Raw genomic sequence first — 21258 nt, 5'->3', positions numbered from 1 at the left:
ATAGAAGTTAGTCAATCAAACTTTAATTAGAGCACAAGCTTCTATTATAGAGTAACGTCTGGGGAGAGTATCACGCCTTATTTACCGACAATGAAAGAACTTGGGGCCAGCTCTGAGCTTTGTCGAAAGACAAGAGAGAGGCAGATCGTATTGTTAAAGCAGTAAGTTCAATTGAAAAAAGTGAGTAATTACTGTATAAGAGAAGTTTGAGCGTAATTTGATTGAACCCCTTATAGTAGCAACCAAACTCTAACCAAATAAGCCACTAACTAAAGCTGCTTCTACTAGTACCAGTCTGCAAAACTTCCATAATCGTGACATGAATCAATTGAGGGTATCACTGTAGTCTAGCTTCTTTAGGCCTGGTTGCCCTCAACATGAATTACGCCACCCTTCTCCTCGGTATGTCCCATCTCTTGAGCAAAGGTAGTAGTGGGAACCCATTTGGCGCTCTTGCGCGGGCTCGTCTCCATAAGCATGCGGTCGACCTGTTCGAGGGAGAGCCCTTTCATCTCAGGAACAAGAAAGTAAGCAAAAACAGCACCCAGGAAACAGAGTGCTCCCCAGAAGAAGAAAACTTTAGGCCCGAGGTTAACCGCACCTTTCTCATCTCCAGTCATGTAAGGAGAGATGACTGCAAGCACACAGTTCCAGAACCAGCACGAAGCCGTCGAAATGGCGATGCCACGGGAGCGGATCGGAAGAGAAAACGCTTCTCCTACAACGACCCACGCAGCAGGTCCCCAGGTGGTGGCAAAGAAGAAGATTTGGAAGCAGATGACAGCGATCATGCCCTTAACAGCTGTTTCATCATTGGGCATGGCAGTTCCGACAGCACCAATGATGTACTGCATGCAGAACATGGCAAGGCCACCATAAATGAGCAGTGGTCGGCGTCCGAATCGCTCAATGGTCCAGAAAGCAAGAGGAGTGGAGAAGACGTTGACCAGAGTTGTGATAAGCGATATGAGGAACGGGTTGGAGATGGTTCCCAGTTGCTGGAAGAATGTTGTGCCATAGTAGAATATGAAGTTCATGCCTGATAGTTGCTGCATTCCCTGAATTCCAGCTCCTACGATTGTCCTTCGGATGTTGGAGCTGGGGCTGGTGATGGGACCCTTGAAGCAGACGAGCCACGAGTTGACATAGCCAGTGTCAGGGGTCACGGTCCGTTCGTATTCATGGTTCGCGATGATTTCCGCAAGTTCGTCCTGGATGTACTCGGAGGTGGGAGGCTGTCCTCGAATGTAGGAGAGAGACTCGGTCGCTTTCTGCATATCACCCTTCTTGACAAAATATCGTGGTGATTCGGCTGGAATTTGCTAATTAGTGTTGTTCTCGAGGACCTGCAGAGAGTCTTACGAAGAATAAAGAGAGCAACGGCTAGACTGATGGCCCAAAGGAACTGGAGGCCTATAGGAATGCGGTAAGATGCGGTGCTGCTCATATTCTGAGTTCCATAGACAACGCAGTTGGCCAAGAGGAGCCCAATAGTGCTTCAGTAACTGTATCAGTACTTCTCCAGTATTTCCTTAGGGATAGCTGGTATGAATATAACTTACATGCAGAATTGATATGCAGAGACAACAGCACCACGGATCTTCTTAGGTGATACTTCAGACATGTACAAAATAATAACAGCTGATTCGAAGCCAACACCCAGTCCAGCGACGAGCCGTCCGAGAACCATGACGGCCAATTGACCGCTGCTGGCAATCTGGAGGATCACACCGACCGAGAATATGCCACAGCCCATAAGAATGGTGATACGACGGCCCAGCATGTCGGCGAGGTCGCCAGCAACGATGGCTCCGAGAAAGGTTCCCAGCGAGAGAATCGAGGTCATGAGCGACTTGTCGGAAGACGGGATGGCGAAAGGGCGCGAGCCATCGACAGGGGCTCCAGCGGCAAAGTCATATTCAATTCCAGTGTACTGCTGGATGAAGTAGGGCATGCCAAGTACACCACCCATCCAGCCAATATCATAGCCAAAGAATATGCCGCCAAAGGCAGCCGAGACACAACATAGATACGCCTTCCAGGTGATGGGGGCCTCGATCTTGGACACGTCGGCCGTGCCCCGAATTGACTCGAGGCTGAGAGTCATTGTAGAAGTCAGTGAATTGATGAAGCAGTTTTGGATAGTTGCCCGTGTATAGAAGTGTCTCGGTTATCTTGGGACGGGTCGAGGGCCTTTTATGAGTAAGGAGCGGACAGCCACAAAGAAAAGATGGCTGCCAGTAGACAAGGCTTCGACTGATCGCGTTTCCCCATGGGGAACAAGACAATTCCGGGGTTAGTCAACTATCGAGAGATAATCATGCGGGGGAGTAGATGGTTCGACGTGCTAAGCCTTGGAGCCGCCAGTGTGATGAACCAGTGTCGCATGGGCCAGCAGTAACTCGGTGCAAGAGTTGTGTTGGATACCGTACCGTACTGAATGATTGGTGCCACTGCCACCCACCATATTGGGTATGGCTTTTTCGGATGAGGTGGTCGGAACCAATGGACCAATGACTTGACATCCGTCGGAAAACACTCATCCGTCGGCCACAGCAACGCCGCCACCTAACGTATCGTAATAAGGGTAGCCTGACTAAACCGTCCAATGGCACATCGTGCCGACTGGTCATCCATTCCGGGCACGCGGCTCCGTGTAGACATAACTCACCAGCCGCCCACCAACTGTTTCCATCGCACTACCCACCCAGGACATCCGTGTGTCGGCATTGCACAAAGGTGGCATATCCTTACCACGGGCATTAATCGTTCCGTTTTCAAACCTCACAAGATACTCCACCTAAATCATACCACATGGCTCATCAAAGATCCGTCTTATATATATCCGCCTGATACAGCGTAACAAGCAAGCTGCAGTTATCCCGGCTTCGCATATCATATACTCTTAAAAGCTGAGCCTTGCGACGCCCGGTCTTCCATATGCTCATCTAATCTACACACTGAATACGACTAGACCCACATGACGTCTCGCGTTCCTCCCGACGGCGTCTTCGTGCCCGTGCCGACATTCTTCAAGGACAAGCCCCAAGCTCCCGACTTACAGCCTGCCGTCGACGTAGCCACGCAGGCTAGCCATAGTGTGTACCTCGCCGAGTCGGGCATCACGGGCTTGGTGCTCATGGGCTCCACAGGCGAGGCCATTCACATGTCGAGCGCCGAACGTGTCGACCTGATCTCGGGTGTACGTAAGGCTCTCGACGAGGCAGGGTACAAAGACTACCCTATTATGGCGGGAGTGCTCGTCAACAGTGTTGATGAGACGCTGGAGTGGCTTCGCGATGCTCAGCAGGCGGGAGCCCAGTGGGGACTTGTGCTTGCGCCAGGCTACTTTGGCGGTGCTGTAACACAGGATAACTTAGTTGAGTGGTTCAGTTTAGTCGCTGACAATAGTACTCTGCCAATACTACTGTGAGAGCGTAGCCTGATCTAAAAGAGGTATCGAGCTCATCAAGGTTCTTAGTTACAATTATCCGGGCGTAACGAATAACTTGACAATTAGCATTGACAGCTATGTCAAGTTGGCACAGCATCCTAATATTGTTGGGTGCAAGATGTTTGTTGCCCAGATACCTCGGTCTCTGATCATGCATTTCTCACATGTAACAGGTCCCATGGAAACGTTTCCCACCATCTTCAACTATCCCTTCACCCCAACGTTGACCATTTCATGTTCCGTGTCTTCTCCGGCTTTGGCCAACAGCTCGGTCCTATCGTTACGTTCAATGCTGCTGGCGTCATCGATGGTCTCGCAGCCATTTTCCCAAAGACTGTAGCTCGCCTGTTTTCGCTCGCGGCCAAACGACCACTGGACGAATCAGCCCTGGAAGAAGTGCAGAGGCTGCAATGGAAAGTATCTACGGCTGAGGAATTCATTGTTAAGTATGGTGTTTTAGGTATCCGCGAGGGCATATTTAGGGTCTTGGGTTTTGGACATTTATCTGGAGGTCGGCTGCCCTTAAGAGGGGTGTTGCCTGAGGGTGTATATAAGGACTGGACTGAGGTTATCAGACAGATGGAAGATGAGGAGAAGAAGCTTTAGCTTTAAATAAAGAGTATCTTAGTAAGCTTATTATATTTTATATAGAGACAAGGAAAGTGTTACATAAATTACTAGTTCTGTATCTTTATAATATAAATAGATATATAATAAAGTCCATGCTAAGAATGTAACCATGTTGACAGGGTTCGACCTCGTATCACGACTCTTGGCGGGGAGTTCATTTCTGTTCTAGGCATCTGCCCCGTATAAGGGGCTCGAGCGTTGTCGTCTCCCCTTTGCCATAAAGCATTGCCGGATCAGCTGTGTTTAAATGGCACAGAACTATTTCTCTCTCATTCACGAATTCACGATGCGCTTTTATCCGACATTGGCTTGTGTTGCCTTTCTTGCTTCTGGCGTTCGAGCGCATTTGCCTCACCACAAGCACGCGCGAAACAGCGACGCTTTGACCGTCTCTCTGGAGCCTGTTTCTGGGCAATCGACGCAGATCAATGTCTCCATTAAGAACGCCGGACCTACTGATCTGAGTCTCCTCAAGATCGGTACAATTCTTGACGAGCGACCTGTCAAGAAACTCTCATTGGAGGACCAGAGCGGCACGTAACCCTCTGGAACTAAATTTCTGGTTGCTAACATACGGTAGGAAATGAGGTGCCTTTCATGGGCATTGAGCTGAGCCTGTACTACGATGGACTCAATACCAATCACTTTGAGACGCTCAAAACTGGGTCATCTATCTTTCGAGTTGTTGACTTGTCGACCATTTATGACTTGAAACCCGGCACATACTCTGTGTATGCCGAGGGTAGTCTCCCTGCCGTATCTGAGGAATCCAGCAAGCCAACTCCTGTGTCGCTGAAGTCTGAACCCATCTCTATCAAGGTTGCCAAAGCTTCATCAGCCGAGGCAAAGCAACAAGCATCAAAGCGTACCATTCTCCAGGAAGACTCATGCACCGCCGACAAGCTCGAACTCACAGCCAACAGCGTGAAGAACTGCGAGACTCTTGCTCGAGCCGCAGCGAAAGATGCATCTGACGTTCACTCCGCGAGATTCGTCGAGTACTTCAAGTCCAACGAGACCAAGGCTCGCGAACACGTTACAGGCCGACTTCTCGCCGTTGCTGAAGAGTGTTCTACTTCGGACAGTGGCAACACACGAGTCTTTTGCAGAGATGAGATTGGATACTGTGAGAGCGACGGTCCGTTGATCGCTTACACGACCTGGGTCAATGGCTATGTCACCATGTGTCCGCTGTTCTACGACACGCTGCCACCTTTGCCACAAAAGTGCCATAAGCAGGACCATGCCACCACGACGATTCACGAGATGACGCATGCTAGAGCCGTGTATGAGCAGGAGGTTTCAACTCAGGATTATGCTTATGGCTATGAGAATTCTACTGCTCTGGATCCTCTGTCTTGCCTTTACAATGCTGATTCGTATTCGCTTTACGCCAACGGTAAGTTCAATCTTGTCCATGGCTCTGTTGATCAATTGGATGTGCTAACAGTCCTCAAGCGGTTTACTTGGGTTGTTAATGGTATCAGGTGGGATAAAAGACGGTCCACCAATGGTGGAGCTATTTTCTGTTTGATATAGATCGATAATGAACACCAATCTATTTAATAGCTTATCGTCTTATCCCAACCAGTGATCGCTCAATGACATAGTTATCCCTCCGTGGTTCATTCATCGTTATGGTGAACCAAATGGGGCTTGTAATATCAGTAACTGTCTTTCACGAAAAGAAAACGGGTTACTTCTTCTTACATAGCAGTAGTAAAGGGGACATTGGGGGTCGACAGTCCACTCTCGCCTCCCAACCATGTGGCAGTTACCTGCGCATTCAGCCCCCCGTTTCTCTCCTTGAAAATGCAGTCGTCCTCGCAGTTTCCCACTTTTTGCATACATGTCAGTGCCACTTCAATAAACCGGCAGGGGAACTGTTGACATACAACCATAAAACTCCTTGCCTGCGTTTCCTCCAGCAGCCTAGATGCATTTGGGCGCGTGCTTCTTAGTAGGCTTGGGCCATCTAGGGAACTTCGATGTGCCATTCATCCGCGCATCCGACTCTTCATTGACTGCCTCGTCAATTGCAAAGGTAGCCATCGATATGGCAGTGGGGAAAAGAAGTGTAAGCTTCATTGTTGAGAACTTGTGTTGGCACTTGGAATTGTTGTGTAAGTGTGTTTGACAAGAGGATGAATTAAGGTTCTATTGCTCCTGGGACGGGGATGCAGTGGTCTTGAATAGTGCGAGAAAAATAGAGCATGTTGCCATTTTTAGGGCTTGCGCTGACAATTTTATGCTTTGTGTGAGAGACCAAAAGTTTAAACCATTCTGTTATCTAAAAGTTGAACCTCACACGTCCAATAACAACGCCATACTCTACGCTTACCTCTAGGCACTACAAACAGTCACCTCTGTCGTGCCATCAATGTTCCTGGGATTTAACTTTGGTTTGAGCTTAAAAATGATGGCTTTTGCATCTTGGGTCTGGTCCCTAAAATGCTTTGTGGCAATGTGAACTTTAACAGTCATCGTGAAAGCTGATTTGTCTTCACGTTGCTACATAAAGCTTCTTTCCCGCTTCCAGCCTTACAGGCCCCTGTCAGTGAAAGCATATATCGTGCAAGGAACACCACATTCATATTGCCTGTTACCTGACAGAAGCTTACTCTTTTGTTCTTCATTCCTCCTACACGTGTTGCTATGTGATTTGCAGATGATCGAGTCAAGTTTCTGGATCAAAAACTATATCACTGTTTCCAAAGGTGATAGCAAAGTTCAAGCTCCAGAAGACCATTGGGAGACTAGAGGCCACGTAGCCAAGTGTCTGAAGTATTTACAGATGTCTGACGACTCATTATCTTATTCGAACATGAGAGGAGTAACTGCCTCGAGCTTTGCCGCTGGTATTGTCATAGAGTCACCAAGAATGCTACTAGCCAATACACACTGAACAGTTCAAAGTGGTTACGATAGCCTGCTATTGAGTGTGATATGTAAAAAGAAAATATGTAACATAGAATTGTATACGCCCTTATTTATTCCACCCGAGAGATGATTGATCCCGAAATTTAGTTGACGTGAGCATTGAAGTTGGTGACAGTGAGCTTAGCATTGCTTCCACTATTGACTGGTTAGTACATGTCTATCGAGGTGAAGCAAGGTTGACTTACGTGAAAGGCTCGGTACCGAATTGGAAGGCTGTAGTGGCAATGTTAGTTGGTGGGTTCATCATAGAATGCAGAGAGATACATACTGAGGAGATACTGCTTGCTGGCGGGGTATCCCTGGCTGTTGGCGAGGTAGTTAAAGAATTGCTTGACATCAGAGTTGAAGCTGTTGACAGGGCTGGAGGCGACGAAGCTGAAGACCTTCATGCTTCCGTTCATGCCCACCCAGAGCTCCCAGCTGCGTCCCTCAATGTTGACAGTGGTCTGCTTAGATCCAATAGGCTGGACGTTGCCATATCGGGCGAGCCTATCCCAAAGCGTCTTAGCATCACACCAATATCCGATGTTAGTCAGGGGCACTCACCAGATCATAAGCTCATAGTCACCACTGTAGGTAACATGGTTGGGGTCGGCAGCCGTGAAGAGATCGTAGGCAACGTTGGCACGAACGTTGGTACCGCTGTAGGACCAAGCAGCAGCAGACTGCATGTTGCTGATGGAGCTGACGATGCGCTTGGTGCCAATCTGGAGAGCAGAGTTGGGGTACGCCTTGACGTTGTCCTGGCCGCCGGACCAGGACCAGTCAACGTGCCATCCGGCGCCGTTGCTGTTGGACCAGTCGATGTAAGTGCACTGAGAGCCAGAGCCAGAACTCTGACCCCAGCGGTTGTTGTTGAACTCGTAGCCGCCGTTAGCGTAGTAGGAGTATTGGTCGCAGAGAGACTGAGCAAGGGCGAATGGGGCGAAAAGCCCGGCGAGGAAGACAAGAGAGCCCTTCATTGTGAGTTTGGTATGAGATAGAGTGCTTGTTCTGAGAAGATAGACAATGAGTTACTATTGATTTGGATCTCTGATGAAGGACTATATTCTCGACAACTTGTCCGTTCCTTTATACTCATCTCCCAAAGGAGAATTTATTTACATGCTATACCAAATTGAACCACGGAAGTTTCTCCGTGAACATATCGAGGCCTCAATCTGGAGCTCATTCACTTCAAATCAGAATAATGGCCAGTTACGATGAAGCTGTCGTACGTTCGAAGAACATAGTCGGTCCTTTTCTCAAGTGCAAGGCTCACTTTCTTGCAGACTAACGGAGCTTTTTAAACATGAGCCGACGGAATTCCCACCATCTTGGCCATAGCTTAGCTATCTACGCTGGAACCGAAAGATACCGAAGTGAGATGAACCCCTGCTACTGTCACTCTGAAACAAACGCAGGTTAGTATATCATTTGTCATCGCCTTGTTTTTCTTGGCAGCTTTCTCCACTAAGCTCGGCAATCCTTGGTGGAATCGAGGGTTGCATCCGGAGCTCTGGATAAACTATCCTGCTCGTTCAAGCTCGTTCATGGTAATTTCCCGCGGGAGTGATGCCATGGAAGGCAAGCCCCCCTGGCTTATATATGGGACGCCTACCAGACTTGGTGTTGAACTCCCTAGTCGGCCTATCACGAGGTCTACCAAACGGAGGCTAGACTCCGTTCTGGAATGGGACAAGTCTAGAGTGTGGGGAAGCGAGAGCAGCTTCAGGAACAGGTTTGGGAAACGGTCCAACGGGCCGGGAAAAACGTCAATCATCCTTGATTTGGACGTGAACCCAGCTGCATAATCGGCCCATTTATGCCAGGTCAAAGTCTATTCCAACTGTTCCATGTATGAAGGCTGATTAGATAGTTGGGATGACGATAAGGCTTATCGTCAAAGCCACGTTTCAAGCCACGGGATGTGGGAGATTGCGTGCTCTACCCGGGAGCAAGAATATAATTTATATATTTAAGAGGACTGCTTCTCTCACAAACACTGTCGAAATCACCCTATACTCGTTTTATCAGCTATTACCAATTTTTGCCAAGAAACGGTTAAATTGACAAAATGTTAACGTAGCAGTTTCTTCACCTCCGCACTTGCTTGCATTTGGCACGCAGATCGTTGTTGTCAATGCATTTCAAGACTCAATTCCTACAGGCGCGCATAGACTCACAATACGAGCTCCGGAAAAACACTGATACCATGATTGGTAAATACTTGATCGTGTTATACATCTCAAGTTTGCTATAGCCATCGCGCTGCCTTCAACAATTCTCCCGTTGCAGCCTCGCCCGAAGTCAGGCAGCTTATCGATAAGCCCAAAACAGCATTCAGCTCGGGGCAAACACCCAAACGGTACGCAGTTTGCGATGTCAAGTTTCCTGGAAAAATTAAGCTATTGCCACTAATTTTACGCTTGTTTGGCAATGATTGCAGGCGAGATTTCAGTGCCATGGTCCAAGAAACAGACGTCCTCAGCAATTGATGGAAAATGGTCAACCGGCTAATAATGAAACTATTGCTGTTTCGAAACAGCCCCATGCAAAGTCTCAGTGCGACAGGGGATATAGCCCTCGGACCCACAGACTCCGGATCCCTCATTCGACCATTGATGGACATTATCGGCTGTTTAGAGCAATGGGTTGACTACCGGGTGAAGTTGTTTGGACTCTACGCATGACAATGATCTGTGCAGGATGGCCACTTTGGGAAACCCTGGTGAGGAGTATTCAGGGCTGGCACGGGTGAAGCTTCGGCAGCTGAAAATCAGGGCAACGTCTAGGGATACGAGAACTATATAATAATCTTCAATTCTTCACCTTCAAGAGATTCAATTCTTCTTCATCACACAAGGATCTGCTAGACAGAACCAACTACCTTCTTCTTCTTCTTCTCCACCAGGAAACTCAAGAACAGGCCCGGTCCTTTCGTTCACAATGCGATCTCTTCTCACCCTCACCCTCGCCCTCTTCGCCTCAGCTGGGCTCGGCGACGCTGCCTCAGCTGGCTGTGGCAAGCAGCCTCCCTCCAGTGGCGTCAAGACCATGCAGGTCAACGGCAAGAACCGCGAGTATACCCTCCAGCTGCCCAACAACTACCAGAACAACAAGCCCCATCGTCTCGTCTTCGGCTACCACTGGCTCAGCGGAAACATGGGCAACGTCGTCCAGGGCGGTTACTACGGTCTTCGTAACTTGGCTGGCGACTCCACCATCTTCATTGCTCCCAACGGTCTCAACGCTGGCTGGGCTAACCAGGGTGGTGAGGATATCACCTTCACTGATCAGATGCTTGCTTTTGCCAAGCAGAACCTCTGCATTGATGAGAAGCAAGTCTTTGCTACTGGCTTCAGCTACGGTGGTGCCATGAGTCACAGTGTCGCCTGCTCCCGACCCAGTACGTCATCATCCTGATATCCTACCAGTCCTATATATGCTAACTCATCATAGACGACTTCGCTGCTGTCGCTGTCATCTCTGGTGCTCTCCTCTCCGGCTGCAACGGTGGCAACACTCCCGTCTCTTACCTCCACATCCACGGATCCGCCGACAACGTTCTCAGCATCCAGCAGGGCCGACAGCTCCGCGACAAGTGGATCGGCACCAACGGCTGCCAGCAGAAGCAGGTCAACGATCCCGCGCCCGGTGCCCAGAACTACGTCAAGACCTCTTACACGTGCAGCCGCAAGCCCGTCACCTGGATCGGCCACGGCGGTGGCCATGTTGCCGACCCTACTGCCAACGGTCAGAAGTTCGCCCCTGGTGAGACCTGGACCTTCTTTAACGCCGCTGCTGGCAAGAGCGCTAAGCTCCGCTGTTAAATAAGTTGAGTGTTCGCGAACTTTGGGGACAGCCAATGCTTTGGCTATCTCTAAGTCATGCACTTGAGAAGTGGGGAGGGAGATCTTACATTCCTTGTACATTGCAACCTGGTGGAAGTATTATTATATACAAATGGTCCAGTCCTACCGAGGGATCCAGCACATCCTTCACCGTACATAGTTAAACACCTTGGTGGACTCGGATGACAATACATCACAGTATATACTCGCACAGCAGAAAGACCCATGATGATAAGATATGAGAACATGTATACGTAGTGTGACGCATCGTATTGAATGACAAAAGAAATTATGCAAATTGAGGATTGCTGCCTGTTCCCCTCAGTGTATCCTCAAGATCTACCATGCTACTTGGAACATTCGCTATACGCATAGCATTTCCTATCGCAAAACAACGAACTCTGCTTCCCCCTCCCAAATGTGACTCCAAGACTCTTGAAGTTCTTCCCATAGAGTTGACACGTCTTATCCTCACCATATCCAAAACTCATACACTGCTTACTCTTCAAGCAGATCTCGGTGCAAGTGCTCAAGCTCTTCACAGAAGAAGCTACAACAATAATGGACTTGGAGGGGACACGAGCCTTTGCCACATTTCTCTTGCAAACTGAACGTGGAGGGGTCTTGATGTTGGTGATAGCCGAGGGATTACATGCTGGAGAAGCCTTCTTGGACGTTATGGATGCTTTGGTCGGATTGACTTTCTTGTTCGCAGCTTGGGTAGACTTGGTGTTCTTGGTAGTGGCTGTCAGAACGCTAGAGGTTCTGGTCGGCTTCTTAGTCTTGGTGTTGGTAGGTTTCTTGTCGGTAGTTGATGTCTTGGGCTTCTTGTTCGAGGTAGCCGTCTTATCACTGCTACTGGACTTGCTCTGAGCGGTGCCCTTCTGTTTAGTGGACTTAGTGTCGGCCTTCTTGCCAGTCTTCTTCTTGGATGTTGAATAAAAGACAGGCGCCGGTTGTGACCCAACACAATCAGCGAATAGACCACTACCACCGCAGTTCATTCCGGTTACCGATATACCCCTCATCATCAGATCCATCATCACTAGTTCCGTCATTGATGTAGCCAATGCAACCTTGCGCAATAGGATCACTCTTGAGAGGATCTACCAGAGGGATCGTCGTTGTACTCTTACCAATTGTGACAAACGCATTGAAGGAGTTCTCGAAATGGATGTTCCAAGCAATTCCGTAGCAATCACCATCTATATTAGCTAGGTTCTCACCGTCGTCAGTAACTGTCGCGCTCATCTCGAAGCTGCCCTCAAGAACAACTGACGGCGTGTCGACAACTCCTCTCTTGGCCTCCCATAATCTGGATAGAAGCTTGAGCTCGACACCAACACTAGCCAGAAGGCCCAGAGATGCCTCCATTTTGAGCTCACCAGTGGCTCCGGCCGTGTGCTTGAAGACAGGGGTAAGATCGTTGGTGTGGCTGTTACCAGAGTTGACAAGATCAATCAAGATATCGATATTCTCCCACTCAACCGAAGCTCCAATGAGCAATGTTCCAGTTGCCTCAATACTCATTCCAGCCTTGACGTCGAGACCTATGTAAGGCCCAACAGTACAGAGTAGCGCTATGCCAAGGCTCCAAGGATTGATCTCGCCAATTAGATAAGTCCACTCCTTTTCGTACGTAACGAACCCTTTGAGGCAAGGTTGAGCCCAGCTTTGAACTAGGCGTTGAACTGGATCTGAGCTACTTCAATACCGCCGACCAAGCTAACCTCAACGGTGCCAGTAAGCGAAGCTTTGCCTCCGAAGCCAAACTCAACACAGTAAAGCGTCAGGCCATAAGGCTTAAAGTCACTTTAATAGTAGCCTTATAGTTTACTATTATTTTCTTTAGCGCTTTAACCTCCTTGTTGTTATGGCATCTGAATGTATTTGAACTTGAGTACTATTTAAACTACTTATCTCTTATTAGTTATTCAAGGTTAGTACTGTGTTTTACTAGAAATAAACTATAGAAAGTTAAAATAATTATATAATAAAATATGCCTTAAGGAGAACCCACTAATTTACCACTTAAATTCTTATATATAGTCCTTTCACTTGGCTATAAGTCTTGATATAATCTTCATTTTAGATATCCATCTTGTGAGTATTAGCAACTTCAGTCACCTAGAAACACAACAAGTCACCTACGCATTACGTTTATGTTTTACAAACTATTCCTAAATGGTTAGGCGTTCATTCCAGCTATGCAAGCCACCAGAAGTATAGAAGTATATTACTAAACTGCAATAACCCCACACTTCAGAACTGACTTCGCATTCATGTTATATCCTCTGCAATTCTTATCTCATTAAAATTCAAGCGATGACTGGCGATATTATAAAGATCGGTACTTGGTATGACTACGAGGAGGGTGGTGTCTGGGGTTGAAACTTCACAGTGAGCAGTGAGCAGGCCACAATTATCACGGCTTTGTTAGCCCTTGGGCTCCAGATAACAGGCCTCAGGTCATGGAAAATATTCCGTTATATTCTTCACCGTTCTCGACGACACCATGTACCCCGAGATGCTATAATTAGAGAGCAAAAGGTCCTTCTAAGGAATAAAGGCAGCGATATTGGAGCTGTGTTTGGAATGGCTTCACTGCTTTCGACCTGGAGGACTTTTGGCAGCCTAGCTCCAGGTAACATCCTCAAGTCCTCTCGACGATCCTCCTGGAAGATACTAGGTATCGGGTTGATTCACTGGTTATGCTTCCTTATTCTCGCCACTTGGCTCCCGCTCGTTCTCTCGAAGGGCAAACCGAATGCATTGGTATTAATGGAAGACTTAAGATGTGTGATGCCTCGCAGCAAATCAGGGCTTTTCGACTCTCGCCTTGGGCTAGTCAGCAATGAAATGCCCGGACAAGCTGCTTCAGCGGTAGCCAGATGGTACTATGACACATGTTATCGCGATGGAGGCTATGCAGTCGATTGCAGTCGCTTTTCGAGAAGAAATATCCCTTGGTCTGAACATCGAAAGGGGCTGAGGTGCCCCTTCCGTGAGGGCGCCTGCGTTAATAAGACACAGCCGATATCATTCGATACAGGACACCTTTCTCCGCTGGTATTCGGGAAAAACACTAAAGAAGCCATCTATATTACTATCAGACGACGCACAACCTGCTCGCCTATCATGCCGGATATCTTTGCAACATTGCCGCCTAATCCTGTTCAAGGATATCACTACTTCAACTTTAGTGTCGAGTCGAATCCGAAGGTCTCCTCGCTGACTGGTGGCACTCCACTTGATGTTCACATCGGCCGTAGTTCCCGGAATGACTACGAAGTGGTAGCTGTTGCAAGAAGTGGTCCTTACCGGATAAAGACCATGAAAGAGCCATATATGCACCCCGCTCTAAACAGATCAGATGCCGAGATTGTTATTGTGCTTGTAAATAAAGAAGGTGTGAAATACCGGACTGAAGTGGATGATGTTCTTTTTGGCGCTCACGCTACACGAGAGAACTTTCGAAACACTTCAGGCCTCTGGTACAATACCCCCGATGACAACGGATATACCCCAGAAGATCTCATCTCGCTGCATAGAGATGACAGAGAATATGACAACTGGTATTACTCCGATGACCCAGTTGGCATGATTGGCTGCGCAGACCAGATGGAGATATGCCTTGTTCCATCGAATACCTGTTCAGGGCTCGTTTCTGTCCCCTCTTCATCTATAAATCTCCTGAGACTATTCCCAACATTGAGAGAATTGGAGACTTTCTTCAAGTCATTTTCACCCGACACTGGCGCAGGCTTTGTTGTGGGAAGCAATATTATTTCACACCTAAAAGAGTTTGGTCCAGAGGTACTTGATGTGCGACGATATGGCCTAGGGTTTGGTGATGGGAAGCAAAATGCACCTCGCAGCGGTCTCTGGGAGAATGAAGCGAGGACGTGGATCGGAGCGTCAATTGCTGGCATGCAGTTTTCAGTGGTCTAAAACACAGCTATGTTTTTACTACCTGAGAAGCGAAAGGACTACAAACGGGCAATCAAAGCCGTGAAAGGGTATCAACCGACTAGCAAAGACTGCTGGACTGTTAAGGTTCGCTCATCCGAGCATGAAACTCTCAGTCTTTTCGGTGTACTACTTCTCATTTTAATCTCTACAATTATCTTCGGTATCAGCGGCCTGGACGGAGTGGTACAACGGACCACCTTTCGATCCCGACCTCATCAAGTTCTGGGCATGGGAGCTTGATACAGCCCAGCAGCTTGTCCGCCAACTGCACTATCTGATACGGCCCGTTGTTGTTCATCCGACTGTTCTTGACGCGCCGCCGACAGCTGTTGGAACAACAGGGATACCGAGTCTCAAGAGAGAAAACGGAAGTCACTGGATTGCGAATTACGGTTTGAATCGAGACGAAGATACCAGTAGTGCCCCACAGCCAACCCTCAACAATATAGCCAAGACAATGACAGGTGAGAAACCAGCGTTTGCGCTTTTATAATTGATTAGTATATTGATAATAGCAGAAGCTGAGAAAGCCCAATTACTTGGTGTTGGCGGGGAAGATGCTATATTTAAACGTTTAATAAGATGGGTTAGTATTCTTTCCATATCCCTGCTCTATACTAATATCTGTAAGATAATGAATATTACCAAGATGGCCTGACGTGAACTAAGGATCTGGAACTCATTTATACAACAGAAGGTTAGATCTATTCTACCATCTCACATACACAATCTGCCTTTTTTAATATATATGCTTATTTTCCTTTTCTCCTTCCTTTTCTCTTATTTATTCTTTTGTTTTATCCTTTAAACTTAAACCATTTAAGTATTTATATAGATATAAATTAGTCTTATGAGCTTCTTAGTCTTAGTATAATCTATTATATGCATAATGCCTGGACTACTTGATATTAAAGTTCCTTTTATGAAAATTCCTAACAGTATTCCCTGTGTTATTTAGTAAATAACAAATTAATTATAATAAAAAATAAAAAGATAGTAAGCAATAAGAACTAATATATTAAACGTGGGTGTAGTATGGCAAAATCACACATGGAATGGATGAAGTTCTATGCCAGGTGTTAGGTAGTTATACAACTGTGAAGATTTCTTTTACTTTATCAGTGCCACGTGTAAGCACCGAAGCGAACGCGCAATTGTTAATGCCGCACACTGAAGACGTTCACGCAGAGAAATACTGTAGTAGTATATGTTACTTGGTCCCGTTCGGCACATCCCGCCGGAATGTAAATTCCGCTGGATCTCCACATACTGACAGCCTACTGCTATCTGAATAAAGACCAGACTTAACCGCTAATTTAATATAATTAGATTCTCTCTTAATCTATAGACTTGCGCTTCTTTATTCTTTAAATACTTAGCTTATTACTAGTTATTTATCCCTGGAAATAAACTAAAATCTTTTTATCTCTAATATATCTTATCTTAAGTATTATAAATATAAAGGTATTAGTGCTTAAAATAAATAAAAGTTTAAGTATAGCTAAGTAGTTTGTATTAAGGATGAGATTTAATATACAGGATAAGATATATTGCTTTAGTTATATAAGTTTTATAATAGCTAAGAATTAAACAGATACATAGAACCTAGAAAGAGATAAGTTCTATAAAGAAATTGATAAATAGATTAACTAAGTATTCTAAAGCATAGAGCTTAATCTCTATAATACAGGAGATAAGGGTTAAGGGCAGGTTTAATAGATAAACTTATATTATATTTCTAACTAATAATAAGGTACTAAAAGCTATAATTAGGAACTTTAAGTAATATATGCCTAATAACAAACCTATTTAGAGTTATATTAATATAATATATCTTGGGGAGGATAATATAAGAGTCGAGACTGAGGCCGTTGCACATGATCCCGAGCGTGCGAAAACGGCCTAAACGCGCCAAGATGATTCAAGCTTGACTCAACTTGAATGCCTCAGTATAGATGCGAGTTATGGAGAACTGAAAGTTTTACCAAACTGGTAAAATAGACTGCAACTTCCCAATGTATATTTGGTAGCCTTTATACAGCTGAGAGACCTCATCTTCTCATGTCCTCTTGTATAGTAACTTAAATCCTTTAGCTGGCAATCTCTCTTAACAGGGTAGCCAATTTCCCATTCTTCTCTGTTCCGCCTATCATTCATCGGCTCGCAGTCCATTTCTAAATCGAGCCAAGACAAAAATGTGGCTGGCCACGGTTTGAGAACATGGGGAAACCCGAGCTAGATTAGGTATGGAAGAAAGACAACTTTCCCATGTTCACATTCCAAGGCTTGGAGTCTGGATAACGCCATCGCGGCCAACCCTTCTTCTCAGTAAGCTATGCGCTAGTGCATCTCTATCTAAGATACCTTGCTGGGTTCTTTAGAACCAGGAGATGGCCGTTTGCAGATCTTTGTAATGGGTGCAAGTCTTAATATTTTGGATTCTTTGACTCTTTTGTATGGAGTGGCGAAAACCGCATTCATATAGATGAAATTGTAAGTGGTATACGGCGAGCTCTCTGATAAGCTCTCTGTATATAACAACAGGTGCTAGGCTATTTCCTCTGTGTAGCCCGAGAGTACAGTAATCCCTTTACCCTCCCCAATCATCAGATCCCCTCCATTCACCATGAAGACCATTCTATTCTCCGCACTCCTTCTCCTTCTCTCATCATCCGTCTTCGCAGCCGACGATGATGATGTTACCTGCCAGACCAAACTTGGCGAAGAGTCAGCCGAGGATATTCATACTGTCACTGTCACCAAGATAGACAGCCTTGTACCTACAACAACTACTATCATTCTAACTGTGGTTAAGAAAGCCAACCAATGGTCAACAATCACGGTGTTCTCTACCAAGACTTTCACCGTCACCGGTAAAGGCGACACCGGCACATTCAGCACTACTACCACGCTGTTCAAGGTCGCCACTGTAACCGTGACTGCTACTACTACCACTACCAGTACAAAGACAGGCACAAGGACTTCAACGTCTACGACTCAGATTCCAACTACTGCTGAGTTCAAGTTCATCTCGGACACGGTCAACTCGAGATCTCTGAATGCGCAAAAGGGTGACAAGTTGTTTCAGAACCCCCATGCTCGAGCAACAATCAAGCCTGGAATGAAGCCTTGCAAATTCCCTTCAAAGGTCCAGTGTAAGTCCTGCCCGACATGCATCGTGACATGTATAAACCATTAACTACCCTCTTTGCACAGGTACTAGACTCCTTCCAAATGCCAACAAAAAAGCCGTCCAAAAAACTGGTACTCCAGTTACCAAGACAGTCGTTAGTATGCAGACAACTACCATTGTCAAAACAATCTCTTCCACAACAACCCTCATTCCCAAAGACGTTTCTGTCACCAAGTCCTTCACCACTTCCATGAAGGCCACTACTTACTCCACCACCTGGGAGACAACAACCAAGTCTGCCACCGCCACTAAAACAAAGGCCATCTCCGGCCCTACCGAGTATGCCGCCTGCCAAGCAGAGAACATGTTTGGCCCCGACTTCAACAGCGCCAGCACAGGCTACTACGTCACCAACGTTCTCAACAACGGTCCCGGAATTCCATCTGACTTCCAGATCGTTGCCAGTGGCGACAGCAGTGCTGAAGAGTGCTGTAACTCTTGCATGAAGTTTACAGGCTGCGAGACGTGGAGCTTCCGTGCTGCTAACCGCAACTGTTTCCTTCTGTACCACTCTGGCTCAACATGCAAATCGCAGAGCAACCATCCTCATTACTTCATGTCGTCGAAGAAATGCGCTGATACTGGAGCTGGATTAGTTGTTGGTAATGGGAAATGTAGTTTCACTTGTAGCGGCAACAGTGATGGCTCAGTGTTTGCCTAAGTTCTCTGTGCTGATATAAGCTCTCAGCCACAAGTCTCAACTGCAAATAACACATCTGGCTCACAACTTAGACATTATATCACAATGCCTGACCAATTGCTACAGCATAAAACTGATATCATGAAAACCTAAAAGATGACTCATTTGACCGCCCCCACGGGTATAAGAAGATGCCTCTGATGCGTCGGTTTGGGGCAATCAGAAGGTCGTGGCGGTATTGAGTTTATGAGTCAGTTTTAAGGTTAGAAACCACATTTCAGGTTTACCACAATGGCTCAGTGTTTGTCGTTGATCTTTAAGTTTACAGATAAATCGTTCATTATGTTATAACATTCTGGCATGGCCACAATGTAATAGTAAGAATAAAGTCAATTCCACTAAGTGTAGCTTATCTACTTAATATTTTTTCAAGGGATTCAGGCCCTTATACACCTGTCAGAACATACAGCTCTCCCGTAGAGTCACTGGTCAAGAACAGCCTTCCGGACTTGTCAAATGCCAGGCCCGCCGGTCTGAAGCACCCCGAAGGGCACTTAGTATTGTCCGTGTTCCACATCAGCGGCACTTCGGCTTTAGCGTCGTCAGATTCCGGCACTGGCTCGCCGTTGGCAAAGTCCACCTTGCTAAGACGGTAGCCATCACCAGGGTTGCGGTTCCTGAAATCAATTAGCCAACACTTGTGCAACGGTAAATCATATGTGAGGGCACTCACCAGCTTCCGTGGAATGCAATATATGCCGCGCTACCATCAAGGACCTTAATGTCTAGCGGCGCAAGGTGTGATCCGAACGTAATCCTCGGCGCTTGCTTCTCCTGGCACTCCTCATCTGTGAAGCCCAGATCCTTCTCTCCCTGCGGCGTGCCAGCAAACTGCTTGCCAACCTCTGCTCCTCCAGGGTAGTCCTTGATGTTGGAGGTGTCGTAGATGGAGAAGCATCCGGGATATCCATAGTTGGCACCATATTGGGCGCTGGAGGTGTCATTGGGAAGGCCATGGAAGTTGAGTTCCTCACCGGGATTGGTGTTATGGACATCGACGTCGCCGCGGTAAAGATTATCGACTGAGTTCTCAACGGACCACTGCAAGTCGAGTCAGTCAACAGCCTATCACCAAGCCACAAGTCGTGGCTGGAAAAGAAAGACTACACTTACGATATGTCCCGTAGAAGGGTCCTCTGCCCAACCAACACTGTTACGAAGACCCCAGCCAAGTACCTCCGCCTCACCATACTCTAGAGGAGCATCCGCCGCTAAAAGTTCATCAATCTTGAAGACTCTCACCTGGCTGCGCACAACATCTTTGTCAACAGTTTCGACATCCAAATTACCATCGGATCCGCCAGCCACGAGCAACAGGTTGGGATTGCCAGCGAGAGGGATCGTCAGGGTTCGGGTAGAATGAGTCGAAGTGGCACTCATACCCGTGATGACGGTCCGACGAGAGCCGACGCTGCCTTTGGAGGCGTCGTAGTCGTAGGCGTATACCTCGCTGGGAGTAGACACGAGAATGGTTTTACCATCGGCAGTGAGAGCAATGCCGTGGTTCAGCTATATTTACACGAACCTGTTATTTCTACTTGCTAGCCGGAAGCAGGATTGAGAAAAACGTACATTCGCATTAGAAATTAAGGCGTCATCAGAGTCGATGCAAACATCGAGGTCCTTACCATCATCGAGGACAACCCTCCTCACACCCTTGCTGCCAGCCTCGGCGATCAAAAGGTTGCCCTCGGTGTCGACAACGAGGTGTCGAGGCCTCTGCAGACCAGTGCGCAGGAGTTTGAACTCCACGCCATCAGCGGTAGCGATGCTGGCCTTGGGAGTAAGGTTGCATTGTGCAGAGGTAAGGCTGATGAGAGTTGCCCCAGCTGCGAGGAGTACCTGTACTAGACGTGGCATTTGTGATTCTTTTTGAGAGACGTTCGATGTTACAGAAGGGACACGCTACTGTGTAACGTGGCAGCGATTAGCGAGGATATATATGTATGGAAGGGCGTTAATCACTGCCTTATACATCAGTACTGGCATTCCTCTCTCCCCTGGCATTCAGGGCTGCTAAACCATGTGTGACATCATCCCATTCTTCAAAGACTGGGACGGGGGAGAGAAAGAAAAAGTACCTACTGAATCCAAGTCTCTATCCCGTCCCGCATCCTTGTAAGACGTGACATCGTCCAACTGTTGCCAAGGCCACTGCTCCCCCCTTCCCTTAGTACCCCCCACATAGGGAATACTTAGAGGGAAGGATAATAAGCTTAAATCCTTACATCTCTAAGCTGTCAGCCACCCGAAACCCCCCAGCCTAGCTCTGCCGATATGACATCCCAAGGCATCTTTCCCTACTCTACAGATCCACATAAATCTGTCAAAAAGTTGTCTTTGTTGATTGCCCGCAGCTCCATTCCTTATCTCTAAAGTGCGCTTATTCTATCACTTGCCCAATCAGGTAGCTATCAGCCGTTGCTCCGATGACCCAATTAGGCAGGTGTCAACGAGGGCTCCGATGGATGCGGAGATCGTTGTCCCCGCCTCCGATTTGGCCCTTGACTCCTTCCGAGGCTTTCAAAACCCCCGC

The 21258-nt window shown here is 47.2% G+C and overlaps 9 protein-coding genes across 10 annotated transcripts; 5 read left to right on the top strand and 4 right to left on the bottom strand.

Moving 5' to 3' along the window:
* Positions 1–199: 199 nt before the first annotated feature.
* FOIG_10585 (uncharacterized protein) lies at positions 200–2421 on the bottom strand. Its single transcript, XM_031210937.1, has 3 exons — positions 1563–2421; positions 1363–1496; positions 200–1312 (listed from the first exon to the last, which is right to left on the bottom strand). The coding sequence occupies exons 1-3, from the start codon at positions 2105–2107 to the stop codon at positions 357–359; spliced, it is 1635 nt and encodes a 544-aa protein (XP_031059648.1). The 5' UTR covers positions 2108–2421; the 3' UTR covers positions 200–356.
* A 250-nt stretch (positions 2422–2671) lies between these two features.
* Positions 2672–4121, top strand: FOIG_10584 (uncharacterized protein). The gene is made up of 3 exons (XM_031210936.1): positions 2672–3429; positions 3482–3574; positions 3628–4121. Exons 1-3 carry the CDS (start codon positions 2981–2983, stop codon positions 4058–4060), a joined length of 975 nt encoding a protein of 324 aa, XP_031059647.1. The 5' UTR covers positions 2672–2980; the 3' UTR covers positions 4061–4121.
* A 216-nt stretch (positions 4122–4337) lies between these two features.
* Positions 4338–5760, top strand: FOIG_10583 (uncharacterized protein). The gene is made up of 3 exons (XM_031210935.1): positions 4338–4617; positions 4665–5483; positions 5543–5760. The coding sequence occupies exons 1-3, from the start codon at positions 4371–4373 to the stop codon at positions 5560–5562; spliced, it is 1086 nt and encodes a 361-aa protein (XP_031059646.1). The 5' UTR covers positions 4338–4370; the 3' UTR covers positions 5563–5760.
* Positions 5761–6999: 1239 nt separating this feature from the next.
* Positions 7000–8053, bottom strand: FOIG_10582 (murein transglycosylase). The gene is made up of 4 exons (XM_031210934.1): positions 7571–8053; positions 7293–7513; positions 7210–7237; positions 7000–7159 (listed from the first exon to the last, which is right to left on the bottom strand). Exons 1-4 carry the CDS (start codon positions 7984–7986, stop codon positions 7108–7110), a joined length of 717 nt encoding a protein of 238 aa, XP_031059645.1. The 5' UTR covers positions 7987–8053; the 3' UTR covers positions 7000–7107.
* Positions 8054–9091: 1038 nt separating this feature from the next.
* On the top strand, positions 9092–11081 carry FOIG_10581 (uncharacterized protein). Its single transcript, XM_031210933.1, has 3 exons — positions 9092–9371; positions 9453–10412; positions 10466–11081. Exons 2-3 carry the CDS (start codon positions 9953–9955, stop codon positions 10834–10836), a joined length of 831 nt encoding a protein of 276 aa, XP_031059644.1. The 5' UTR covers positions 9092–9371; positions 9453–9952; the 3' UTR covers positions 10837–11081.
* A 123-nt stretch (positions 11082–11204) lies between these two features.
* On the bottom strand, positions 11205–12387 carry FOIG_10580 (uncharacterized protein; the record flags this gene model as incomplete). The annotated part of the gene is made up of 2 exons (XM_031210932.1): positions 11205–11844; positions 11879–12387. The coding sequence occupies 2 exons, from the start codon at positions 12385–12387 to the stop codon at positions 11205–11207; spliced, it is 1149 nt and encodes a 382-aa protein (XP_031059643.1).
* A 1608-nt stretch (positions 12388–13995) lies between these two features.
* On the top strand, positions 13996–14808 carry FOIG_10579 (uncharacterized protein; the record flags this gene model as incomplete). Its single annotated transcript, XM_031210931.1, has 1 exon — positions 13996–14808. The coding sequence occupies one exon, from the start codon at positions 13996–13998 to the stop codon at positions 14806–14808; it is 813 nt and encodes a 270-aa protein (XP_031059642.1).
* Positions 14809–17455: 2647 nt separating this feature from the next.
* Positions 17456–18683, top strand: FOIG_10578 (uncharacterized protein; the record flags this gene model as incomplete). The annotated part of the gene is made up of 2 exons (XM_031210930.1): positions 17456–17984; positions 18046–18683. 2 exons carry the CDS (start codon positions 17456–17458, stop codon positions 18681–18683), a joined length of 1167 nt encoding a protein of 388 aa, XP_031059641.1.
* A 275-nt stretch (positions 18684–18958) lies between these two features.
* On the bottom strand, positions 18959–21040 carry FOIG_10577 (uncharacterized protein). 2 transcript variants are annotated; one of them, XM_031210929.1, is made up of 5 exons: positions 20808–21040; positions 20295–20686; positions 19836–20231; positions 19396–19763; positions 18983–19339 (listed from the first exon to the last, which is right to left on the bottom strand). In XM_031210929.1, exons 2-5 carry the CDS (start codon positions 20580–20582, stop codon positions 19108–19110), a joined length of 1284 nt encoding a protein of 427 aa, XP_031059640.1. In that variant the 5' UTR covers positions 20583–20686; positions 20808–21040; the 3' UTR covers positions 18983–19107. The 2 variants fall into 2 exon arrangements, with proteins under 2 accessions (XP_031059639.1, XP_031059640.1); XM_031210928.1 differs by having other exon boundaries at positions 18959–19339; positions 20295–21040.
* Between the last annotated feature and the right edge of the window lie 218 nt (positions 21041–21258).

The sequence above is a fragment of the Fusarium odoratissimum genome (genome assembly GCF_000260195.1).
Source record: "Fusarium odoratissimum NRRL 54006 unplaced genomic scaffold supercont1.18, whole genome shotgun sequence".
NCBI classification, from domain to species: Eukaryota; Fungi; Ascomycota; class Sordariomycetes; order Hypocreales; family Nectriaceae; genus Fusarium; species Fusarium odoratissimum.
This window is presented reverse-complemented; position numbering and strand designations above follow the sequence as displayed.

Bases quoted from the DNA above. Each gene is read 5' to 3' on its own strand.
- FOIG_10582 (XM_031210934.1), bottom strand. From the start codon at position 7,986: ATGAAGGGCTCTCTTGTCTTCCTCGCCGGGCTTTTCGCCCCATTCGCC. The intron at 7,514-7,570 runs GTGAGTGCCCCT...GCTTTGGGATAG, and splicing joins GACTATGAGCTTATGATCTG to GCTCGCCCGATATGGCAACG. The intron at 7,238-7,292 runs GTATGTATCTCT...TTGCCACTACAG, and splicing joins CAGCAAGCAGTATCTCCTCA to CCTTCCAATTCGGTACCGAG.
- FOIG_10583 (XM_031210935.1), top strand. From the start codon at position 4,371: ATGCGCTTTTATCCGACATTGGCTTGTGTTGCCTTTCTTGCTTCTGGC. The intron at 4,618-4,664 runs GCACGTAACCCT...AACATACGGTAG, and splicing joins CTCATTGGAGGACCAGAGCG to GAAATGAGGTGCCTTTCATG. The intron at 5,484-5,542 runs GTAAGTTCAATC...ACAGTCCTCAAG, and splicing joins GTATTCGCTTTACGCCAACG to CGGTTTACTTGGGTTGTTAA.
- FOIG_10577 (XM_031210928.1), bottom strand. From the start codon at position 20,582: ATGCCACGTCTAGTACAGGTACTCCTCGCAGCTGGGGCAACTCTCATC. The intron at 20,232-20,294 runs GTACGTTTTTCT...GTGTAAATATAG, and splicing joins CCTTAATTTCTAATGCGAAT to CTGAACCACGGCATTGCTCT. The intron at 19,764-19,835 runs GTAAGTGTAGTC...CTCGACTTGCAG, and splicing joins ACCCTTCTACGGGACATATC to TGGTCCGTTGAGAACTCAGT.
- FOIG_10584 (XM_031210936.1), top strand. From the start codon at position 2,981: ATGACGTCTCGCGTTCCTCCCGACGGCGTCTTCGTGCCCGTGCCGACA. The intron at 3,430-3,481 runs GTGAGAGCGTAG...CAAGGTTCTTAG, and splicing joins AGTACTCTGCCAATACTACT to TTACAATTATCCGGGCGTAA. The intron at 3,575-3,627 runs GTTTGTTGCCCA...CACATGTAACAG, and splicing joins AATATTGTTGGGTGCAAGAT to GTCCCATGGAAACGTTTCCC.
- FOIG_10581 (XM_031210933.1), top strand. From the start codon at position 9,953: ATGCGATCTCTTCTCACCCTCACCCTCGCCCTCTTCGCCTCAGCTGGG. The intron at 10,413-10,465 runs GTACGTCATCAT...AACTCATCATAG, and splicing joins TGTCGCCTGCTCCCGACCCA to ACGACTTCGCTGCTGTCGCT.
- FOIG_10585 (XM_031210937.1), bottom strand. From the start codon at position 2,107: ATGACTCTCAGCCTCGAGTCAATTCGGGGCACGGCCGACGTGTCCAAG. The intron at 1,497-1,562 runs GTAAGTTATATT...CAGTTACTGAAG, and splicing joins TCTGCATATCAATTCTGCAT to CACTATTGGGCTCCTCTTGG. The intron at 1,313-1,362 runs GTAAGACTCTCT...AGCAAATTCCAG, and splicing joins CGTTGCTCTCTTTATTCTTC to CCGAATCACCACGATATTTT.